Consider the following 17,109-nt stretch of genomic DNA (forward strand, 5'->3'; position numbering starts at 1 on the left):
CATTGGCGCACGGCGGTTGAGCCAAAGGCAGCATCCGTGGTCGCTAGGTACTTACGTGTACCTGGTTGAAGTAGAATACCGGCTTCGCTGGTCCTTGGAAAGACCGTGGTGCACGATGACAGTACTCTCCTTGGACTCCGACTACCGAATCTAGTTTTCAGTAGGGTTTCGTTGCTGAGTACGTATTGGGTGCTCGCTCACGGAGCGTCACCGAACATCAGCTAACATGGATGCACTCTTTTTGCTGGTATCGTGGACTAGGTTTTTCGTGGGTGACGTGGCGGACCGATAGGCGAGAGCATCCAGTGGAGCGGATGTTTCGCGACTATTGAGCCGATTAGTTATTACGTCGCTTCTCCAGCGCTGCAGTCATATCGGTTCTATTAGAGCCCGCAACACCAAAAAGATCGAGCCAATATAATCGCAGGAATAATGAAAGCGTGCAGCTGTTGCCGTCTCCTAGAAACGAAGGACGGCGCGTGTGGTCGTACAGTGTGCGTACCACGCATTCGATTTGATGAGTCTTGAGTTCACCCTTGGCGCAGGGTTCGTATTTTCTCGGCTAATGTTACAAGACTCTTGGCGGAATGGTACGTTTACTAAACCCTTTGTACTGATGCAAGCGTACTGCGCTTGGTGGCGCCGATCATGAACGCGCGTCGTCTATCATGCGACTTCCTGTTTTACGGCGGCAATCCTTAAGGAACGTAGATGGTCCATTGTGATCAGTTTCTCTGTTCCCCTCAGTTCTGATCAGCTCCTCTTTTCCTCTCAGTTCTGATCAGATGTAGTACTTGACTGCCGTGGGGCTGTTTCGCTAGAGTTTGAGCAATTTGAGCGCAGGCGTATGAGCGATCGATAACCACTGGGTCGCGGGTGGCTAAACCTTGACGTTGACGCCGCGCTTGCGCACGACAAGGGGGCCATCCACCACCCGACCCGTTTCGGCGAGTCACTCAAGTCATCTCGGCCGAAAGGGCAGTACTGTATGTGCGCAGCAGGCCCACATCCACTCGTACCCAACACGTGTTTGCAAGGTGAACGGCACGTCTTCCGTGAGCCCTAGAATCTTACCCGTAGACGTGGCGTATCATGGACAATTGCCCCGCGCAATCCGTAAACATCTGTTTTTCTGTGGACATGAAACGTCCGAAATATCTCACTTTGGGGATAAGTCAACTAGGTTCGAGCACGCGGGAAGGAAGCAGACCAATGAGCGTAGCGTATTTTTCGCGTCACCTGACGGGCGCTTTCGTGACACGTTCCGATTTCAACCACGTTTGTACCGAAAGGGTGCACGGTCACAGAGGCAAGGATCGTGCATCTCGTTCCTGAGGACGACCACAACCACGTCACGCGACCGAGCGCTCCAGTCTCACTTTTCGTTTTTCGCCTGTCTGCCCACCGCGAGCCATGGCGTTCTTGACCCTCGAAGATATCAAGATCTCGTTCAACTTGTTCTGCGTCGTCTACGGCGTCGGGACCCTCGGGATGCCGGCCAACTATGCGCGCGCCGGCTACTACTGGGCCACCGGTGCACTCGTGCTCATGGCGGCCATCAACCTCTACGCCACCGTTGCTCTCTCCAAGGTGATGCTGGCCGCGCCCAGATACGTCAAGACGTACGGTGACATTGGCGAGTGGGTCTACGGCGGCTTTGGCCGCTTCATCACGACGCTCTCGCAGCTTCTCGTCTGCTGCTTGGACCCGATTGCTTTTCTCGTCCTCGGCGGGTCGCTTCTCGACGTGCTCTTCCCCAACACGTTCACGGCGACCGTCTGGATCATTCTCATGGCGCTCAGCCTCCTCCCGATCTGCATGATGCCGTCGCTCAAGGAAAGCGCGGGGACGGCGACGGCCGGTGCGTTCGGCACGCTCATCGCGGACGCCGTCGCCCTCTACGTGCTCCTCGACAACATGTCGGACATTCCCGAAGGTCTCTCCGCGCCGACGCCATCGCCCTCGTTTGATGGCGTCACGTCGGTCTTTGGCAACCTCTCGCTTGGGTACGCCGCCGGCGTCCTCATTCCGGCCCTTCAGCGCGAGCACACGCAGCCCGAGCGCATGCCGCGTGTTATTCTCTTCACGCTCGGTGTCTGCACAATGCTCTTCTTTGTGGTGTCGCTCATCGGCGACCACAACGTCGGGTGCCAGATCCCCGGCAACCTCCTCTTCTCGATCGCCGGTACGAAGCTCGGGTTCACGGCCCCCCGCGGCGCGGTCGTGATTGCCTTCCTCATGATGCACTTGCACATCAGCGTCGCGTTCGCGATCGACCTCTTCCCGACGTTCTACATCTTTGAGCGCGTGCTCTTTGGCTTCCACAAGCAGAACTTTGCGCTCGAGACGGGCGAGTCGCCGGCGTTTCAACCGACCGAGACGCCCAAGGACGCCGTCGTGTCCAAGGTCGACGCGCCCGTCGCCGTGTACGCGTCATCGACCGACTACCTCAAGGCGTGCACGATGCGCATTGTCCAGATCACGATCAGCACGATCGTCGCGATCATCTGGCAAAACCACTTTTTGGATTTGCTCGACTTTGTCGGCGCGTCGTCGGCCGCGCTCGGCTGCATGATCCTCCCCGTCTGGTTCCACCTCAAGGTCTTTTACAAGGACATGGGTCTCCTCGAGAAGGGCTGGAGCATCTTTATCATCCTCTTCACGTCGGCGCTTGCGATCTACGTCTCGATCAGCACGGGCAAGAAGCTCTTCGCGCCGACCATTGCCGACCCGACGATCCTCTTCCCGTACTGCCCGGCCGAGTTTCAGAAGATGGTGTACCTCAATACGACGTACTACGGCAAGCCCTGACCTTCGACTAGAAAGTTGAGCAATGTGATTGTACCGGTAGTGAGTTGGCTTTGGAAATATAGAGTGTGTGGCGTTTTCGACGCGACTGTGGCGGCTTTTCTACTATAAACTAACTAGAGTCGGTAGTCGTTTCAGAGGCAAAACGCATGGGCAACCCGCCGGAAGCCGATGCGCGCGTTGAGGCCGCGGAAGAGTCGCCCCTCGACACGGAGTTCCAGCTCATCTTGGTGCTCGAACCCGACGGGTTCCGCCACCGCGTGCTCGCGGCCGCCACGTCGACGCTCAAGCAGCTCAAGGACCAAGTCACATCCGACCTCAAGCTCACGCCCGGCGCGCTCAAGATCCCCGAGCTCGACGATGGTGCAAATATGACGCATGCTGCTCGGCAACTGAGGTCGTCTGTAGCCTGCGCCGCCCACGGCTACGACGCCATGACCTTTACCTTGGCGCACGCCGGCCTCATCGCCAACAACGACCAAGAAATCCTCCTCCACGCGAGCGTCGTTCAGGTCAAAGTCGGCTCGAGCGAGTACAAGATGCCGGATGCGATCGACGTGTCCGTCTTCAGCGGTACCATCCATCCTTCCATCCTCCGAGCCGCGAGAACGATACCGAGGATGCTCATGCTCTAGAGGCGGGGCAGCTCCTCAACTCGTTTCCAGTCCAGATTCTGAAATTCACGGGCAAAAAACCGTACCTGGGCGGCTTTCGCCACAAGATCAGCGACCAGATCTTCCACCACGCGTCGGCCCAGGTACTGATTCGACGCGTCTGCCTGCCTTGATGCCCGAGGTGGCTTGGTAGACGTATCCAAGCAAAAGGTGCGCCTCGGGCCTCCACGCTTCCACCGCGAGACGCAGACGCACAAGACGGTGACCAAGTCGGCCCAAACGCAGCGCGAGTCGGGCACGCAAATGGACCGCGGCGACGTCTCGATCGACTCGTCCCTCGACCGCCAAGTCGAGCCCAAGCCGTACTTTAACGCCGAGCAGCTCGACTGCCTCCGCATGGACTCGTGTCTCGTGCTGCAGTGCCACTGGCGCGCGTATACCATCATCGCGATTTGACGAGGTCCATGATGCGAAGGGTAGGTACCGCGCGCGCTGCTTTGTCCACGCGATCCGCGCCAAGAAGCTCGAGATGTTCAACTCGGACGAGAAGTTTGCGGACGAAACCCGCGTGCATCTGGCATCGCGCCAGCGCCGAGAGATCGACCGGCGCATGCACCCGCAGTCCCACAGCGACTTTGAAGTGCTCTACAACGAGCTCGACAACTGGCGGCTCTTTGAGATCAGCAGCTTGGACCCGGGGCTGTCCTCCGAGGGGCGAGCGGCGGCGATGGCGGCGATCCTCGCAAAGGAGACCAAGCTTCTCCAGACCATCGACAAGCTCAAGATGTCGGCCAACGAGACCAACCGCAAGGCCCGCATCGAGTCGATGCTCACGGTCTTGAGCCGGCCAAAGCAGTGGCAGATGAGCGACGGCCAGATCAAGCCTGTCGAGACCCCTTCACCGTACGTCGCCTTATGACGACGTAGTTGGACGCGGCCATGTAGATCCGCGCCAAAGAGCTCAGCGACCTCTACCATGGCCTCAAGCTGCCGTTGGCGACGGTGGACGAGCGCCTCGATGTGCTCCTCCACGTCAAGTGGACGGTCAAGGAGTTTGAGAGCGCGCTGACGCGGGAGCTCATCGAACTCATCGACCGCGAGGCCGACATGCTCAACCGCGGGCGCAGCGTCAAGTCGCTCGAGGGGCTCCGGAAGCGGATAAGCAACCTCTTCCTCCAGTTCGTCGAGACGCCGGCGTACAACCCCGAGGCCGCGTCGCTCCAGCACGTCCTCGGCAACACGCCCGCGATGCCATGATCACAGAAGCATATGTAATTACAATGAGAGCAGCGTCTTAGGCGAGCTCGGTGATCTCGGCGTCGGTCCCCGCGTTCGGGTTCTGGATCACGATGAGCGCATACTCCTTGTCGGGCGCGATCATGATCTCGTGCTTCTTGGAGCGGATGCGGAGGAACGTCATGTCGTTCGTCGGGTCCAGCGTCCGGATCGTGCTCTTGGCCTTGGCCGCGAGCTGCGAGATCAAGGCCGCGTGGTCGATCGCAAACTCCTCGTCGCTCGTGCTCGAGTAGATCGGGACGCCGTCGTTGTTGACGATGAGCACGGCCTGGACGCCCTTGTGGCTCTTGATGCGCTTGATCGTCTCCTCTGCCTCGTACCCAGACTACAGGAGGAAGCGCATGAGGCCGACCGCTTCCGCGGGGTCCAGTAGACCATCGTTGTCGTCGCCGCCGCCGTCTTTTGGAATTTGCCAAGTCTTTCATACAAACACCAAGAGAGACATTTTGTCGAACATCGATAGAAAATCCGGACTTGTCCTTTTTCTACCACTTGAAAATCGGATACGCAGGCGTTTCGTTCGAAAAAGGTTTTAGGTCCTTGTATAGTTGACACGACCGACTAACTACGAGACGAGTCGATGATCTACAACTCCGTCTTCTCGTCCGTGGCAGCCTCCAACTCTGCTTTCCTCTTCTTCCGGTCCTTCTTCTCCTGCACACGGTCTTGGAGGCGCTCAATGTTGCGCTGACCGGCCTTAACGATCTCATGCGTCAAGCCATATTCGCGGACTGCAATGCGCTGCGCCGTCTCGAGGTAGTCGAGCGCCACGTCTTCTTCGCCCTTGTGCGTGTAAATCTACATCGATTCCATTGTCCATGCCGTCTACCTCAGCAGGAGCGACTTACCCCCGCGAGCACGTTCTGGCTAAAGGCGTAGCCCATCGAGTTCTCGCCATCGCGAACACGCATGATGTGCTCGGCGCGCTCGCCGTACTGGATCGCTTCGTCGAGCTTGTCGACGCGGAGGAGGCTGCTTGCGAGGCCCATGAAGATTTCACCGACGCCAGGTTCGCCCATGATCTCCCCGGAGCTAGCTCGACGCCATGAGCAACGATCGCATGCAGGAAGCTTTCATACCTCTCGGGCGTCGGGAGGTCGAGCTGCTTGAGAATGGTCTTGTAGACTTTGACGGCCTTCTTGAACTTGCCGAGCTTCTGGAAAGACTCGCCCATGCGACGCGAGGCGTCGATGCAGGCGGCGTGCTGCTGGCCGAGACCTTGCTGCGCGTGGAACTTGAGCGTCTTGTAGCTCGAGATCGCTTCGTCGTACTTGTCGAGCGCCATGTACACCTCAGCGAGGTTGCGCAGCGCGAGTGAGTACGACGGGTGCGAGTCGCCGAGGACCTTCAAGTTGAGGTCGACCGACTGCTTCAGGACGCGCTCCGCATCTTCGTAGCGCTGGTCCAGCGCGAGGACGTTCCCGAGCTCGTTGAGCGTCTGCCCCAGAAGCGCTGCGTCGGCCGTCCGCTTCTTGGCGTCCGTGCGAGACTCGTGGAGGTCCCGGAGCGACCGGATGGCCTTGTCGAGCTTCTGCACCGACTGCCCGTAGGCGCGCTTGTCCTTGAGCTTGAGCGCTTCGTTGCGCAGGACGCGGATCTTGGAGAGCGCGGGGTCGTCCTCCTTGGGCGGCGGGTCGGCGACGACGGCCAGCGCCATGGCCAGGACGACGAGAACAAGATGGAGGAGTCGCATGCTACAGTCCAGGAATGATGACCACGCGGAGCGTTCTCCCGCGAGGCTGCGTATCCGGCATCCGGAAACTAGATTCGGCACATGCCGCGAATAAAGACAAGCCTTCACACTTTGGACTAGGTAGGCTATTCCTTGCAGGCTGCAAGGAGCAGAAGACTAGACGCTGCAATCGGATTGAATACGTGGCACCGCAGGATGCGAGATTCTTTGGATTGACAGCTCCACGTTGAAGAGGATGACAATTACGTCATCTCGCGGTGACGTTGGGCAGATGACGATGGGCCACTACAAGGGTCTCGCCTTGGGCGTCAAGGGTCCGTCCGTTTAGACGACAGGCCATATAGAGTCGACCTTGTTAAAAGTGGCACAAGGCGTCTTGGCGCTCAAAGTACATTTCAAAGAGTTTGTAAAAGAGCGGGTGCCACTCGGGCTTGCGTGCGATGACGTGGCGGTTCATGCGCCACGGTTTCCCGTACCCGCCGTTGTCCATCATCGAGTAGTGGTGCACGTACGTCTTGTTGATGCGCTCGTCGACCGATGCAAACCCAAACGTCTTGTCGTTGTTGACTTCGGAATTGAGAAACACGTAGTGGCTCGGAAGCATGCCGTACTCGTTCTTGAACGCCGTGTTGAGAGCATCCATGTCGTACATTTCCTGTCCCGGGTGCTCTGCCACGGTCGTCTCGAGACGACGAAATAGAGCGTTCGAAGGGGTTACCACGAGAAGCGTCGACGCGATGAACGGCTGGTTGAGCCAGTACGCCCTCGGCGCCCAAAACACCGCCTCGCCGAGGTAGAACAAATGGTCCAAATTGCGGTGGAGCCACGCATCCGAGTCGAGGTAGATGACCCGATCGTAGCCGTGCTCTTCAAAGATGCGCAGCTTTGTAAGCGACTCGACCCACGTGTCGTGGGGCGCACTGGGCTGACGCCACGACGGGACGGGAAGGACGACGAGCCCGCCGGCGGTGAGGGCGTCGTGGATGTGTTGGGAGATCGAGCCCGTGACGAGGACGGCGACGTCCACAGACGCAGGTGTACCGAGACGTCGAATGCTGTCGGCCATGATGAGGGCGCTGCACGCAGTGATCGCGTCGGTCGCGTAGAGCATGTAAGCCAGTTTGCCTGGCGTCGGCGGTGGTGCAAGTGCCTCCGTTGTTGGCGCTCGCTTCTCTACTGTCGCCGTCGTCGTCAGCGCAGTTGGCGCTGCCGTTGCGATCGGCGCCGCGACACTCGCATTGGGTTCAATGGTAGCAGCAGTCGGTGCAGACTCGGACTCGTTGAGGCGTTGCAGCGACGTCGTTGCCGAGAGCGCGACGGACGCCACAAACAAATTGTCCATGCCGACTTGGAGCTCCAGCATGAGCGTGCAGAGAGCCATGAGAAGGACGAGCGCTAGGCACGGCTGCACGCGTCGTGTACGGCTCATGGCGGCGTGACAACTGCACAACGCTAAGTTCTTTGTCTATAAACGTGACAGACGTTTCTCAACCGGTGCTGTCGAAACTTGTCGATTTTGTCGATTCTAACACGCTAACTTACGAATGAATCCGGGAAGGTCGACGAGGGCGCTAACGGGACTCGTTCTTCTCGGTGTTGGCATCCAGACGATGATTCACCGCGGCATGGCTGTCTTGTCCGTTCTTATCTTGGACGCGCCTCGAATTCATGGTAGGTGCCGAATTTAAATACAAGATTCGGCACAACGCATCCGGATGCTCAAAGATTCCAGCATTTGCTCGAAGCATGGCCAAGTACGCGCTGCCGAGCCGGTCGAGCCGCGGGTCGCGCATCAACAAGCTCATCGGCGAGGCTGCCGAAGCCGACGAGACCTTCTGGAACAACGAGGTATGGGCCGAAGGCGAGGATGACGACTACTCGACCGAAGCCGAGGAAGAGGACGTCGTCGACTCGGACTTTTTCGACGACGAAGCGCCCGACGACGACGTGCACGACGCAGACGAAGAGCGCCCGGCCAAACGCGCCCGAAACACGCGCTCCGCCTTCAAGGAGCCCGTGCCGGTGGCGCCGAAGCGGCCTCGGCGTGCTGCTCCCGTGGTCGACGCGCCGCCGATGCCCATTGACGTTGCGCCCATGGAGGTTCGGTCAAGCACGATCAACAAGCGGGTCTTGTCGCACGATTTACAGGAGCGGTACGCCATAGAAGCGCGTAAGGCACAGGCCGAGAAGAACGCGGCCGCGCCCAAGGTCGTTGTGCGCATGACCCAGGCCCAGCTCCTCGCCGAAGCTGTCCGCACCGAAGTCGACAACACACAGAGCCTCAATCGACTCGAGCGTATGGAGGAAGAGAAGCGGGCGGACGACATGGTTCCCAAGGCCAAGTTCACCGGACCTGCCATCCGCTATTACAGCTCGCTGCACACGCCCAAGCTCATCACGTTTCTCAACGCAGACGCGTTTCCCGCCGTTTTGACGCAGGGCCCACCCCAAGTCCGTCGACGCGTGACCAAGCCTACCGAGGCGCCTGAACTCCCGGCCGAGTCGATAGAGACCAAGCCTGACCCGGTAGAGACCAAGCCTGACCCGGTAGAGACCAAGCCCGACCCGGTAGAGCCGATAGCGATCAAGCCCGACGCGACTGCGCTCGCAGTCGAAGCCAGTGTCGAGATGGTGGTTGCCTCCTGATCTTTGTTTCTAATTTACTCTTTCGTCTTTGGTCGACGGAAACGTCATGAAGATGGGGGCGGTCGTATGCACAGAGGTCGTCGTCGACTTGGCGCCTACGCCTTCTTCTTCTTGTCCGTCGCGGCCTGTTCCTTGGCCATGGCGGCGTCCGTGGCGCGCCAGTAGAAGAGGACCTGCGCCACGAGCATGCCGTTGAGCGCAACCGAGATGAGGAAGCCCAGCATCTGCACTTGGTCGCCAGTTTCCTACATCCATCCATCCATCCGAATAAGTACTCGATAATGACGGAAAAGGTCTACCTGGAGCGACGTAAAGAGGCGCCACCGAGGTTGAGGAAGAGCGTCACAAAGGCGAGCTGACCCGTGTGGCCTTGCTTAAAGTTGGAGAAGACCTGCGGGATGCGCGACATGATTGAAGCGGGAATGCTCGCGGACGGGAGGATCCAGAGGTGCTCGTCCGGAAGGTGCAGCATGGCGGCGCCGAGACCAACGAAGATGAGGACGCCGAGGAGCTGCTGCGAGCGCGGCGCGCCCGAGTAGACCCAGAGGAGGACGACGAGGATGCAGTTCTGGACGAGGATCACCGCGTTCTCGCCCCAGGTGCTAATGGGGTAGCCGCGGAGAAAGTTGTAGACGACGCTGGCCTGGAAGACGAGCACCTCGAGGTAGAAGCCGGACGGGCTGAGGCCCGCGACCGACTTGGCGGCGATGATCTTGAGGATCTGGGGCAGCTTGAGGATGAAGCTGCCGAGGATGATGGCGTAGCCGAGCGCCTTGGAGAGGACGGCCTTGAAGCATGCCACGTGGAGGAAGTCGTGCTGCGTAAAGTACGTCTCAAAGCACTGCGGCGTAAAGACGCCAAAGACGAGGTCCGTCGACGCCATTTTCGTTTCTGACTAAAGACGGCTGGTGGCGATGGCCCTTGGATAAACGCACGCCTCTTAACCACACTGTCTCTGCACCGTCGAGTCGACAAAAGGACCAACTGCGTCTCGGCGAGCACAAATAGCACACATGCGCTGCCTTTTTGTCAAGGGCGTCAAGGATGGTCGTTCATGCGCACGACGCCAGGGCGAGTGCCCTTGGCCACCGGGGTGAATTGGGTGGGAATAGACGCACGTGGGCTGCCAAAAACGCGCCAAAAGGCGCCACGTGGTCGGCGTGAGTCCTTTTACCGCACGGGTGTAAACGCGCGTGAGCAAGAGACTGTGATGCGATTATACAGCGATGGCTACATGGCGAGTAGGTGCCGAAAGTCGGCGAGGTTGAGGCGGCCGTCCTTGTCGACATCGGCGGTTGCGACGAGCACCTTGAGGTCGTCGTCGCTGAGGCTGCCATACCCCAACCGCTCGAAAAGGTGCGAGAGCACTTGGAAGCTCACATACCTACCTCGCTCGCATCACGTGAAACATTCAATCGAGCTGCAGCGTACCCCGTGTCGTCCGGGTCGTAGGCGCGGAAGGCGTCGGCGACAGGATCGTAGTCGGCCACGTCGTTCTGCAGCAAGAGGTCGCACAGATCGTCCTCGGTGACTTCAGACGCGTTGTTGAGCAGGACGCGAAAGTCACGGGCCGTCATGTCGGGGTAGAAGATGCTCAGACGCGCCTACCCGGTTTGCAGACAAGTTGCAGCGCGACGAGGTCCATTATACCTTGAGGTTCTCCAGGGTCACAAAGCCGCGCTGGTCGACGTCAAGGAAATCAAACGCCGACCGGATCTGATCGCGTGTGACGAGGACGCCACCGTGTTCCTAAAGCAACGTCATCGTCGTTCGTCCATGGTAGTGCCGGTGTACGTTGCGGGGCACGGCGGCCTCCACCTCACCGAGGGCGGTCCCCGTCGACTGCGGCGGGCTCGAATTGCCGCGAGGCGATGTCATTCTTGAAACGCTGTGCTGTTTTGGAACCGACACAACGGCGTCTCTGCTATTCTAGCTCCCTTCTTGATGGTACGCGGAGAGGCCTTATAACCGGCTACCAGGGGCGATGCTTCTTGCCACTTGCCACAAGTGCTTTTGGCACGGTGCTCACTGGGTCGATGGCGCCTCAAACACTCGCTGCAACTGCTCTGTGCTCTGCAACGTTACCCCGCGCAAGGAGAGTCGCTAAGGAGAGTCGCTACTTACGACGCGATGTTGTCACTCGTGGGCGTAGAAGGGTTGAGAGCTAAGATCTGATAGTTCACTTGAAGACAATGATGCAGTATGTTGAAACCAAGTGTTGGAAGAGAGCTACAGTCAAGTCGGCGCTTCGAACGCAATGGACTGTGTCACTGCTGGCGACACTGAGGCTCGGAGGTCCCAGCGCCGTGGAGCCGATCGCGCAACTCCTGGTGCTCGACCGCCATGACAGCGTCCGGTTTCTTGTACTAGACCCCACGTCCATCTCGATTTGATTCGACAAGGAGTCGACGTACGTGGACGACGAGAGTGTTGTTGTCGTGCGTGAACGAGACCGCCGCCGCGCTCAGTCGCTGGCTCTGGCGCACCATGGCCGGGATCTGGAAGCGCTTAAAGTACTTCTTGTTGCTCGTCCGGATGACGATCGTTTGCGCGTCGTCGTCAATGCCAATCGCATACGTCTCTTTCGGGTACGGAAGGTTCCGCACCCGCCACTCCCAGTGCGTAGCCGCCTCGCGGCACAGAAACGTCGGCTAGTACGACGCCACTGCGACCTTTCAACTCCACAGCACGTGCAGTACCTGCGTGCTGCTTGGGGCCAAGCCAATGTCGCGGCTTCGACCTTCGGCCTACCGCCCAAGGTACTTGGCGCACCGACCAACAAGGACATTCTTACCGGAAGCGGCTCACCAATCTCGTACTCCCACCGCCCGTCGCCGCCGAGTGCCGTCGTGTTTTTCCATCGGCGCACTAGACGTAGACCGGTGGTAGCTCAGCGCTATCGTCGATGCCATACCCAGGAGCTCGGGCGGGCCATCCTTCGTGTACTCTTCCACGAGCTCGACGCCGTCGGCAAAGGTCGTGTGTAGTCGCTTGCGGCCGCCGGCAACGACGACCGTCGAGTTGCCGCCGCTGTGACTACGGTACTAAGCGGCGCGCATGAGGCGCCTCCAGGCACAAGTCGTCATACCATGGAGGGACGCGATCTTAGAAGTGCAATCAGAACTTGGCACGCTTGAAGCGGCACCTGTGCCTCGCGCACCTGTACGCGCGTCTAAAATAGCATGGCAGTTGCCGAATTCGGAGGATTTCGAATGCGTGGTAATCCGCATTTTTCACCGCAGAAACCAAGACCACTATGCACGCGACCGGCGTCAAGAAGGCTGCGCTCGAAGCGCTTAGCACCCGCGCCCTCGACGGCCGTGGCCTCCGCATCGGCATCTGCTACACCAAGTGGAACGAAGAAGTCATCTCGGCCCTCCGCGATGGCGCCGTCGCCACGCTCAAGGAGGCTGGCGTTGCTGACAAGGACATTGTGCTCTTCTCCGTGCCGGGCGCGTACGAACTGCCGTACGCTGCGAGCCGCATGATCTCGTCCAAGGCTGTCGACGCGGTCATCTGCATTGGCTGCTTGATCAAGGGCGAAACGATGCACTTTGAGTACATTTGCGAAGCCGTCACGCAGGGCATCAAGGACCTCAACCTCACCACGGGCGTGCCCGTCCTCTTGGGGGTCTTGGCCTGCCTCAACGAAACCCAAGCCCGCGCGCGTGCCGGCCTCGAAGAAGGCGGCCACAACCACGGCGTTGAGTGGGCCCAGACGGCGATTGAGATGGGCATTCTGCGTCGCGAGACCGAGCCGACCCACGGCTGCTGCCCGCTCGGCTTCTCCAAGGAAGGCAAGTGCCCCATGCGCAGCCACTGGTTCTGCCACGCGACCATGATGACGCTGATTGCGGGCTCGATCGCGCTCGGTATGCACATGGTCAACAAGCGCGCGTAATAGGTTCCAGCGGGTCGTTTCCTGTTGATAAATAGAGCCTCTTACATATCGTCCATCTCGTAATCGGCATCGTTGAACTCGTCGTCGTCCCGGTCTGGGGGCGAGTGGAAGCGCGGGTTGGACGGGCCAGCGTCGTCGGCCTCGTCCGCCTTGGCATCGTCGTCGTCCTTTAAGATCATCTGGCTCGTCAGACCACCGATGAGTTCGTTCTCGCGCTTGATCCGCGCCGCTCGCTCCTTATTCTTCCGCGCCTTCTTCTTGGCTTCCTCCTCGAGCGCGTAGATCTCCTTGTACTTTTCCTTGGTCACGCGCTCCTTGAGCAGCGTGAAGAACGCGCCGCCCAGCGTACGCTCGCGGCCCGTGGTGGTCTTGAGCGTCTTGCCTTCCTTGTCCATGAGCAGCGTCTCGCTCAGCACGCTGCGCGTCAAGCGCTCGCCAATGAGCTCGACCGTTCGGACGACGAGGTGGATCTTGCGCTCGCCGAGCACCCGCGCGATCTCGCGGCCCACGCGCTGCGCATGCGTTAGCTTCGGCCGGTTCTGGTTGCCACGCCCACCATTGCCACGACCTCCGCGCCCGCCATGGCCGCGGCCACCAGCCTTCTGCGACGCTGCTTGCGGCATGCTGCGAAACGAATTTGTGTGGGCTTTATTTCCCTCCCTTTTTATTTCGCGTTTGATTGGCTCTGGGGCACGATCTTGCCGCCGATTGGCCATAATTGGTCCAAATGCGTGGCATCCTCAGCTTCCACTTGGTGCTCTAGCTCCTTGTCGTGGTCGGACAAGCCATGGAGCGATGTCCCTCTACCGAGCTTGGGAACCGCTGGCAAAGGCAAGTGACCGGGCGCGAGGCTGCGCTGGGCTTCACTTGGCATTAGCGCTGGGCTTCACTTGGCATTACTCCTCTCAAGGAGCTCGTCCAAGCAACCTGTGCTGGCTGCGAGGCTGCCAGGGACGGTATACTGCGCGTCGCAGAACAAAGGCACGATGTTACGCTCGGTAAGACGGTCGTATTAGAGTGGTGCCATGGTGTCGCAGAGCCATTGGAAGCCTTCAGTGAGTCCGTCGCCGGTCGTGGCCACCGCGGGCTGTATGTGGCACTTGCGGCCTTGGTCTTCGCATAGCTTTTCAAAAGTCGAGCTGCGCGACGATGTCGCTGGCGTCGCCCTGGATGAGGTCGCGTTTGTTGAGGACCACGAGCAAGCACGCGTCGTGGAGCTGGTCGTCGCTGAGCACGCCGTGCAGCTCGGCCTTGGCGAGCTCGAGGCGCTCCGCGTCCGAGCTGTCGATGACAAAGACGATGCCTTGGGTGCCCGTAAAGTGGTGGCGCCAGTACGGCCGCAGCGAGTCCTGGCCGCCGACGTCCCAGAGGTCAAGCGTGAGGCCGTGGAACGCGATGGCCTCCGTGTTGAAGCCGATCGTGGGCAGCGTCGGGATCGTCTTGTGGAGGCGCAGGTGGTACAGGATCGTGGTCTTCCCGGCTGCGTCGAGGCCCACCAGCAGCACGCGCCGGTGGTTCCGCGTCCAGAACCGGACGATCTTCCGCGACAGCGTCGAGCCCATGAGACGACGAGATCCACGTCCGTCGGTTGCCCAGTTGGGACAAACCTCGTTAATCCCAATTCTGCAACTGCCGCCATCTTGGGTCGACCTCAACTGCCACTGGAATGACCCGACCGGCCTGTCTGTCTGTCTAGCAACCGATCGATCACGCGCGAAACGGGCTGCGCTCGAATTGGCCTCTGCGTTATTATTACCAGACAGCAACCTGTCATCGACAGCACAGCGACCACGGACTAGTATGGCCCGCTGGTCGTGGCGCCGCGCGTACATCCAGGTGCGCCGCGTGCTCGCGTGCCTCTGCACCATCGGCATCGTCTACATCGAGTACCTCGGCTCCGTCGGCAACAGGACGGTGCTTGTCGGCGGCCTTCTCCCCGCGGCCCCGGGCAACGTCTACGCGAGTCCGCTCCTGCCCACGTTTCTCCAAACGCTCCTCTCGGGCGGCTACAACGGGACGCTCCCAAGCCCACCGGCCTTTCTCTACCTCGAAGCCAACGAAAGCCGCGTGGACCTGTGTGAGCGCTGCCGCGAAGCCCTTCCGGGCGACCGCATCTACACCCCAAGTTACCTCACGCTGGTGCTTACCAAGCTTCTGCCTTTACAACTCGACGACAGCCATGTGCTGGTCGACTGCGCGTACACGGGCCGAGCGACCGAGGACACGACGGCGCTCAAAGCCTACGTGCTCTCATCGACCTCGCTCACGACGGTCTTTCTGCAGACAATGGTCGTCCAACGCCCTGCCAAGCATCGCCAAGCCGGCTGCGGCACGGCGACCGTCGTCTCGCTGCCCCTCGACGCGATCAATGCGACCGACATGACGTCGCGCCTCGTCGCCGACCCGACGTCGCCGGCTATCAACGACGTTTACCAAACGTACGTCGGCCTCGACTTTCCGTACGAGGTCTCGACGCCGTTTGTGCCCGTGCGACTCGCGACGGGAGCGACGGTCTCGGGCGCTTGGACCGCGACGCTCGGGCACGAAGTCGTCTCGCTCCTCGGCACCGAAGGCATCTTCCGCGGAACGACGGCGACGCAGGGCAACTACGCCTACTACGTCTGGTCTCTCCCATCCGACCCGCTCGCCTTTGCCTTCGAGACCGTCTACACGGACGCCAGCCACTCGAAAGACGCGAACGCGTGGCTACGCCTCCTCGTCGGCGCCGGCATCGCCTTCAACGCGACCGTGAGCCTCCTCGTTGCACTCGTCTCGTGCGTGCACTTGTATCGCGAGACGGGCGTCCTCTGGGTCCCCGATCTCTTTCCGTGCATCCAGTACCGGGTCCAAGTGCGCGCCGCGCTCTGCGCCTGCGTGCTCTACCTCACCGACTGGTGGCACGTCTTTGAGTGGAGTCTCGCCGAGGCCAATGCGCGGCTCGGGCTTCCAGGTACCTTTGTGTACCCGGCCATGGCGCTCGCAGATGCTTTGATGGTTGCGCTTGCGCTGCTGACGTGGCTCACCCACGCCTTGCATGTCCGGATCGGCCTCGAGGCCATCGTGCTCATCTTGTTCATCTGCTTCAAGTACCGCACCGACCTGACGACGCGCATCGGTCTCTGTCTCCAAGCCACCGATGAGTACGCGACCGCCAACTTTGAGAGCAACTCGTTTTCCGCCGGCGCCGACGGCATGGACGTCTGGACGATCCACGAGAACGCCGGCACCGCTGCTGACGTGGCTCACCCACGCCTTGCATGTCCGGATCGGCCTCGAGGCCATCGTGCTCATCTTGTTCATCTGCTTCAAGTACCGCACCGACCTGACGACGCGCATCGGTCTCTGTCTCCAAGCCACCGATGAGTACGCGACCGCCAACTTTGAGAGCAACTCGTTTTCCGCCGGCGCCGACGGCATGGACGTCTGGACGATCCACGAGAACGCCGGCACCGACTTTTGCGTCGTCGCCTGCGCGTTTACGTGGTGGCTCGTGGCGTTGGCTGCGGCGTCGCTCTACATCCTCGGCGCCAAGGTGGTCTGGCCGCCACGCCAGACGCCGCGCATGCGCCGCTTCAAGTCCATCTTCATTCGGCCGCGCAGCGGCGCCTTTCGATTCTGGCTCGGGTTGGCAGCCGCACCGACCGGATCGCCGCTTGTACAAGCGACGACGTCCCGACGGACGTGCGACTTTGGACAGAGCGCTCGCTGCTCTACGCCCCGTTCCGGCCGTCGGACGCGAGCGCCGGATGGCAGGTCGAGCGCAGCACGCGCCAGCGCGTCGAGGACGTCGTCGGCTTTGTCGCAGCCTGCGACGAGACCACAGACGACGGCCGCGTCTCGATCTCGTCGCTGTGGCTGCTCGGGCACATCATCGTCGACGATCGATTTCTCATGGCCATCAACAGCTACCCGCGCTGGCTCCTCAACGCGCTTTTGAACCGACGCCTCTTCCGCGTGTACGGCAGCCGCCTCGACGAGACCGGCGCGAGCTCTCGTGCAAGGAGCTCCTTCTCGTGCGCAGGGAGCGGGTGTGGACCGACCTGGCGCCGCTTCGCGTTCAAGCGATGCCATAGGCTCGTCCGTTGCATTTGGCGAGCTACTCAATCCAGGCCCTATTCGTGTTACTGCCCTGCTACACACTCTACCGTAAA

The 17,109-nt window shown here is 60.4% G+C and overlaps 10 protein-coding genes and 1 pseudogene across 11 annotated transcripts; 3 read left to right on the top strand and 8 right to left on the bottom strand.

Annotated features, from left to right (window-relative positions):
- Positions 1-4,676: 4,676 nt before the first annotated feature.
- Positions 4,677-5,136, bottom strand: SPRG_22179 (hypothetical protein). The gene is made up of 2 exons (XM_012345192.1): positions 5,094-5,136; positions 4,677-5,043 (listed from the first exon to the last, which is right to left on the bottom strand). The coding sequence occupies exons 1-2, from the start codon at positions 5,094-5,096 to the stop codon at positions 4,717-4,719; spliced, it is 330 nt and encodes a 109-aa protein (XP_012200582.1). The 5' UTR covers positions 5,097-5,136; the 3' UTR covers positions 4,677-4,716.
- An 81-nt stretch (positions 5,137-5,217) lies between these two features.
- SPRG_22180 (hypothetical protein) lies at positions 5,218-6,423 on the bottom strand. Its single transcript, XM_012345193.1, has 3 exons — positions 5,798-6,423; positions 5,567-5,750; positions 5,218-5,516 (listed from the first exon to the last, which is right to left on the bottom strand). The coding sequence occupies exons 1-3, from the start codon at positions 6,409-6,411 to the stop codon at positions 5,304-5,306; spliced, it is 1,011 nt and encodes a 336-aa protein (XP_012200583.1). The 5' UTR covers positions 6,412-6,423; the 3' UTR covers positions 5,218-5,303.
- Positions 6,424-6,719: 296 nt separating this feature from the next.
- Positions 6,720-7,892, bottom strand: SPRG_05798 (hypothetical protein). The gene has a single exon (XM_012345077.1). The coding sequence runs from the start codon at positions 7,838-7,840 to the stop codon at positions 6,767-6,769; it is 1,074 nt and encodes a 357-aa protein (XP_012200467.1). The 5' UTR covers positions 7,841-7,892; the 3' UTR covers positions 6,720-6,766.
- Positions 7,893-8,157: 265 nt separating this feature from the next.
- On the top strand, positions 8,158-9,057 carry SPRG_05799 (hypothetical protein; the record flags this gene model as incomplete). The annotated part of the gene is made up of 1 exon (XM_012345078.1): positions 8,158-9,057. One exon carries the CDS (start codon positions 8,158-8,160, stop codon positions 9,055-9,057), a length of 900 nt encoding a protein of 299 aa, XP_012200468.1.
- Positions 9,058-9,152: 95 nt separating this feature from the next.
- Positions 9,153-9,940, bottom strand: SPRG_05800 (hypothetical protein; annotated as a pseudogene; the record flags this gene model as incomplete). Its single annotated transcript has 2 exons — positions 9,153-9,302; positions 9,357-9,940.
- Positions 9,941-10,251: 311 nt separating this feature from the next.
- Positions 10,252-10,976, bottom strand: SPRG_05801 (hypothetical protein). Its single transcript, XM_012345079.1, has 4 exons — positions 10,852-10,976; positions 10,708-10,806; positions 10,489-10,661; positions 10,252-10,441 (listed from the first exon to the last, which is right to left on the bottom strand). The coding sequence occupies exons 1-4, from the start codon at positions 10,933-10,935 to the stop codon at positions 10,288-10,290; spliced, it is 510 nt and encodes a 169-aa protein (XP_012200469.1). The 5' UTR covers positions 10,936-10,976; the 3' UTR covers positions 10,252-10,287.
- A 244-nt stretch (positions 10,977-11,220) lies between these two features.
- Positions 11,221-12,148, bottom strand: SPRG_05802 (hypothetical protein; the record flags this gene model as incomplete). Its single annotated transcript, XM_012345080.1, has 6 exons — positions 11,221-11,423; positions 11,472-11,708; positions 11,757-11,804; positions 11,852-11,925; positions 11,972-12,101; positions 12,146-12,148. 6 exons carry the CDS (start codon positions 12,146-12,148, stop codon positions 11,325-11,327), a joined length of 591 nt encoding a protein of 196 aa, XP_012200470.1. The 3' UTR covers positions 11,221-11,324.
- A 145-nt stretch (positions 12,149-12,293) lies between these two features.
- On the top strand, positions 12,294-13,013 carry SPRG_05803 (hypothetical protein). Its single transcript, XM_012345081.1, has one exon. The coding sequence runs from the start codon at positions 12,314-12,316 to the stop codon at positions 12,956-12,958; it is 645 nt and encodes a 214-aa protein (XP_012200471.1). The 5' UTR covers positions 12,294-12,313; the 3' UTR covers positions 12,959-13,013.
- On the bottom strand, positions 12,962-13,610 carry SPRG_05804 (hypothetical protein). The gene is made up of 2 exons (XM_012345082.1): positions 13,515-13,610; positions 12,962-13,485 (listed from the first exon to the last, which is right to left on the bottom strand). The coding sequence occupies exons 1-2, from the start codon at positions 13,539-13,541 to the stop codon at positions 13,000-13,002; spliced, it is 513 nt and encodes a 170-aa protein (XP_012200472.1). The 5' UTR covers positions 13,542-13,610; the 3' UTR covers positions 12,962-12,999.
- Positions 13,611-14,011: 401 nt separating this feature from the next.
- Positions 14,012-14,579, bottom strand: SPRG_05805 (hypothetical protein). Its single transcript, XM_012345083.1, has one exon. It carries the CDS (start codon positions 14,518-14,520, stop codon positions 14,086-14,088), a length of 435 nt encoding a protein of 144 aa, XP_012200473.1. The 5' UTR covers positions 14,521-14,579; the 3' UTR covers positions 14,012-14,085.
- A 144-nt stretch (positions 14,580-14,723) lies between these two features.
- SPRG_05806 (hypothetical protein) lies at positions 14,724-17,031 on the top strand (the record flags this gene model as incomplete). Its single annotated transcript, XM_012345084.1, has 4 exons — positions 14,724-16,195; positions 16,236-16,582; positions 16,621-16,914; positions 16,980-17,031. The coding sequence occupies exons 1-4, from the start codon at positions 14,759-14,761 to the stop codon at positions 17,029-17,031; spliced, it is 2,130 nt and encodes a 709-aa protein (XP_012200474.1). The 5' UTR covers positions 14,724-14,758.
- Positions 17,032-17,109: the final 78 nt, after the last annotated feature.

Source organism: Saprolegnia parasitica (genome assembly GCF_000151545.1).
Source record: "Saprolegnia parasitica CBS 223.65 unplaced genomic scaffold supercont2.21, whole genome shotgun sequence".
Lineage (NCBI taxonomy): Eukaryota > Oomycota > Saprolegniomycetes > Saprolegniales > Saprolegniaceae > Saprolegnia > Saprolegnia parasitica.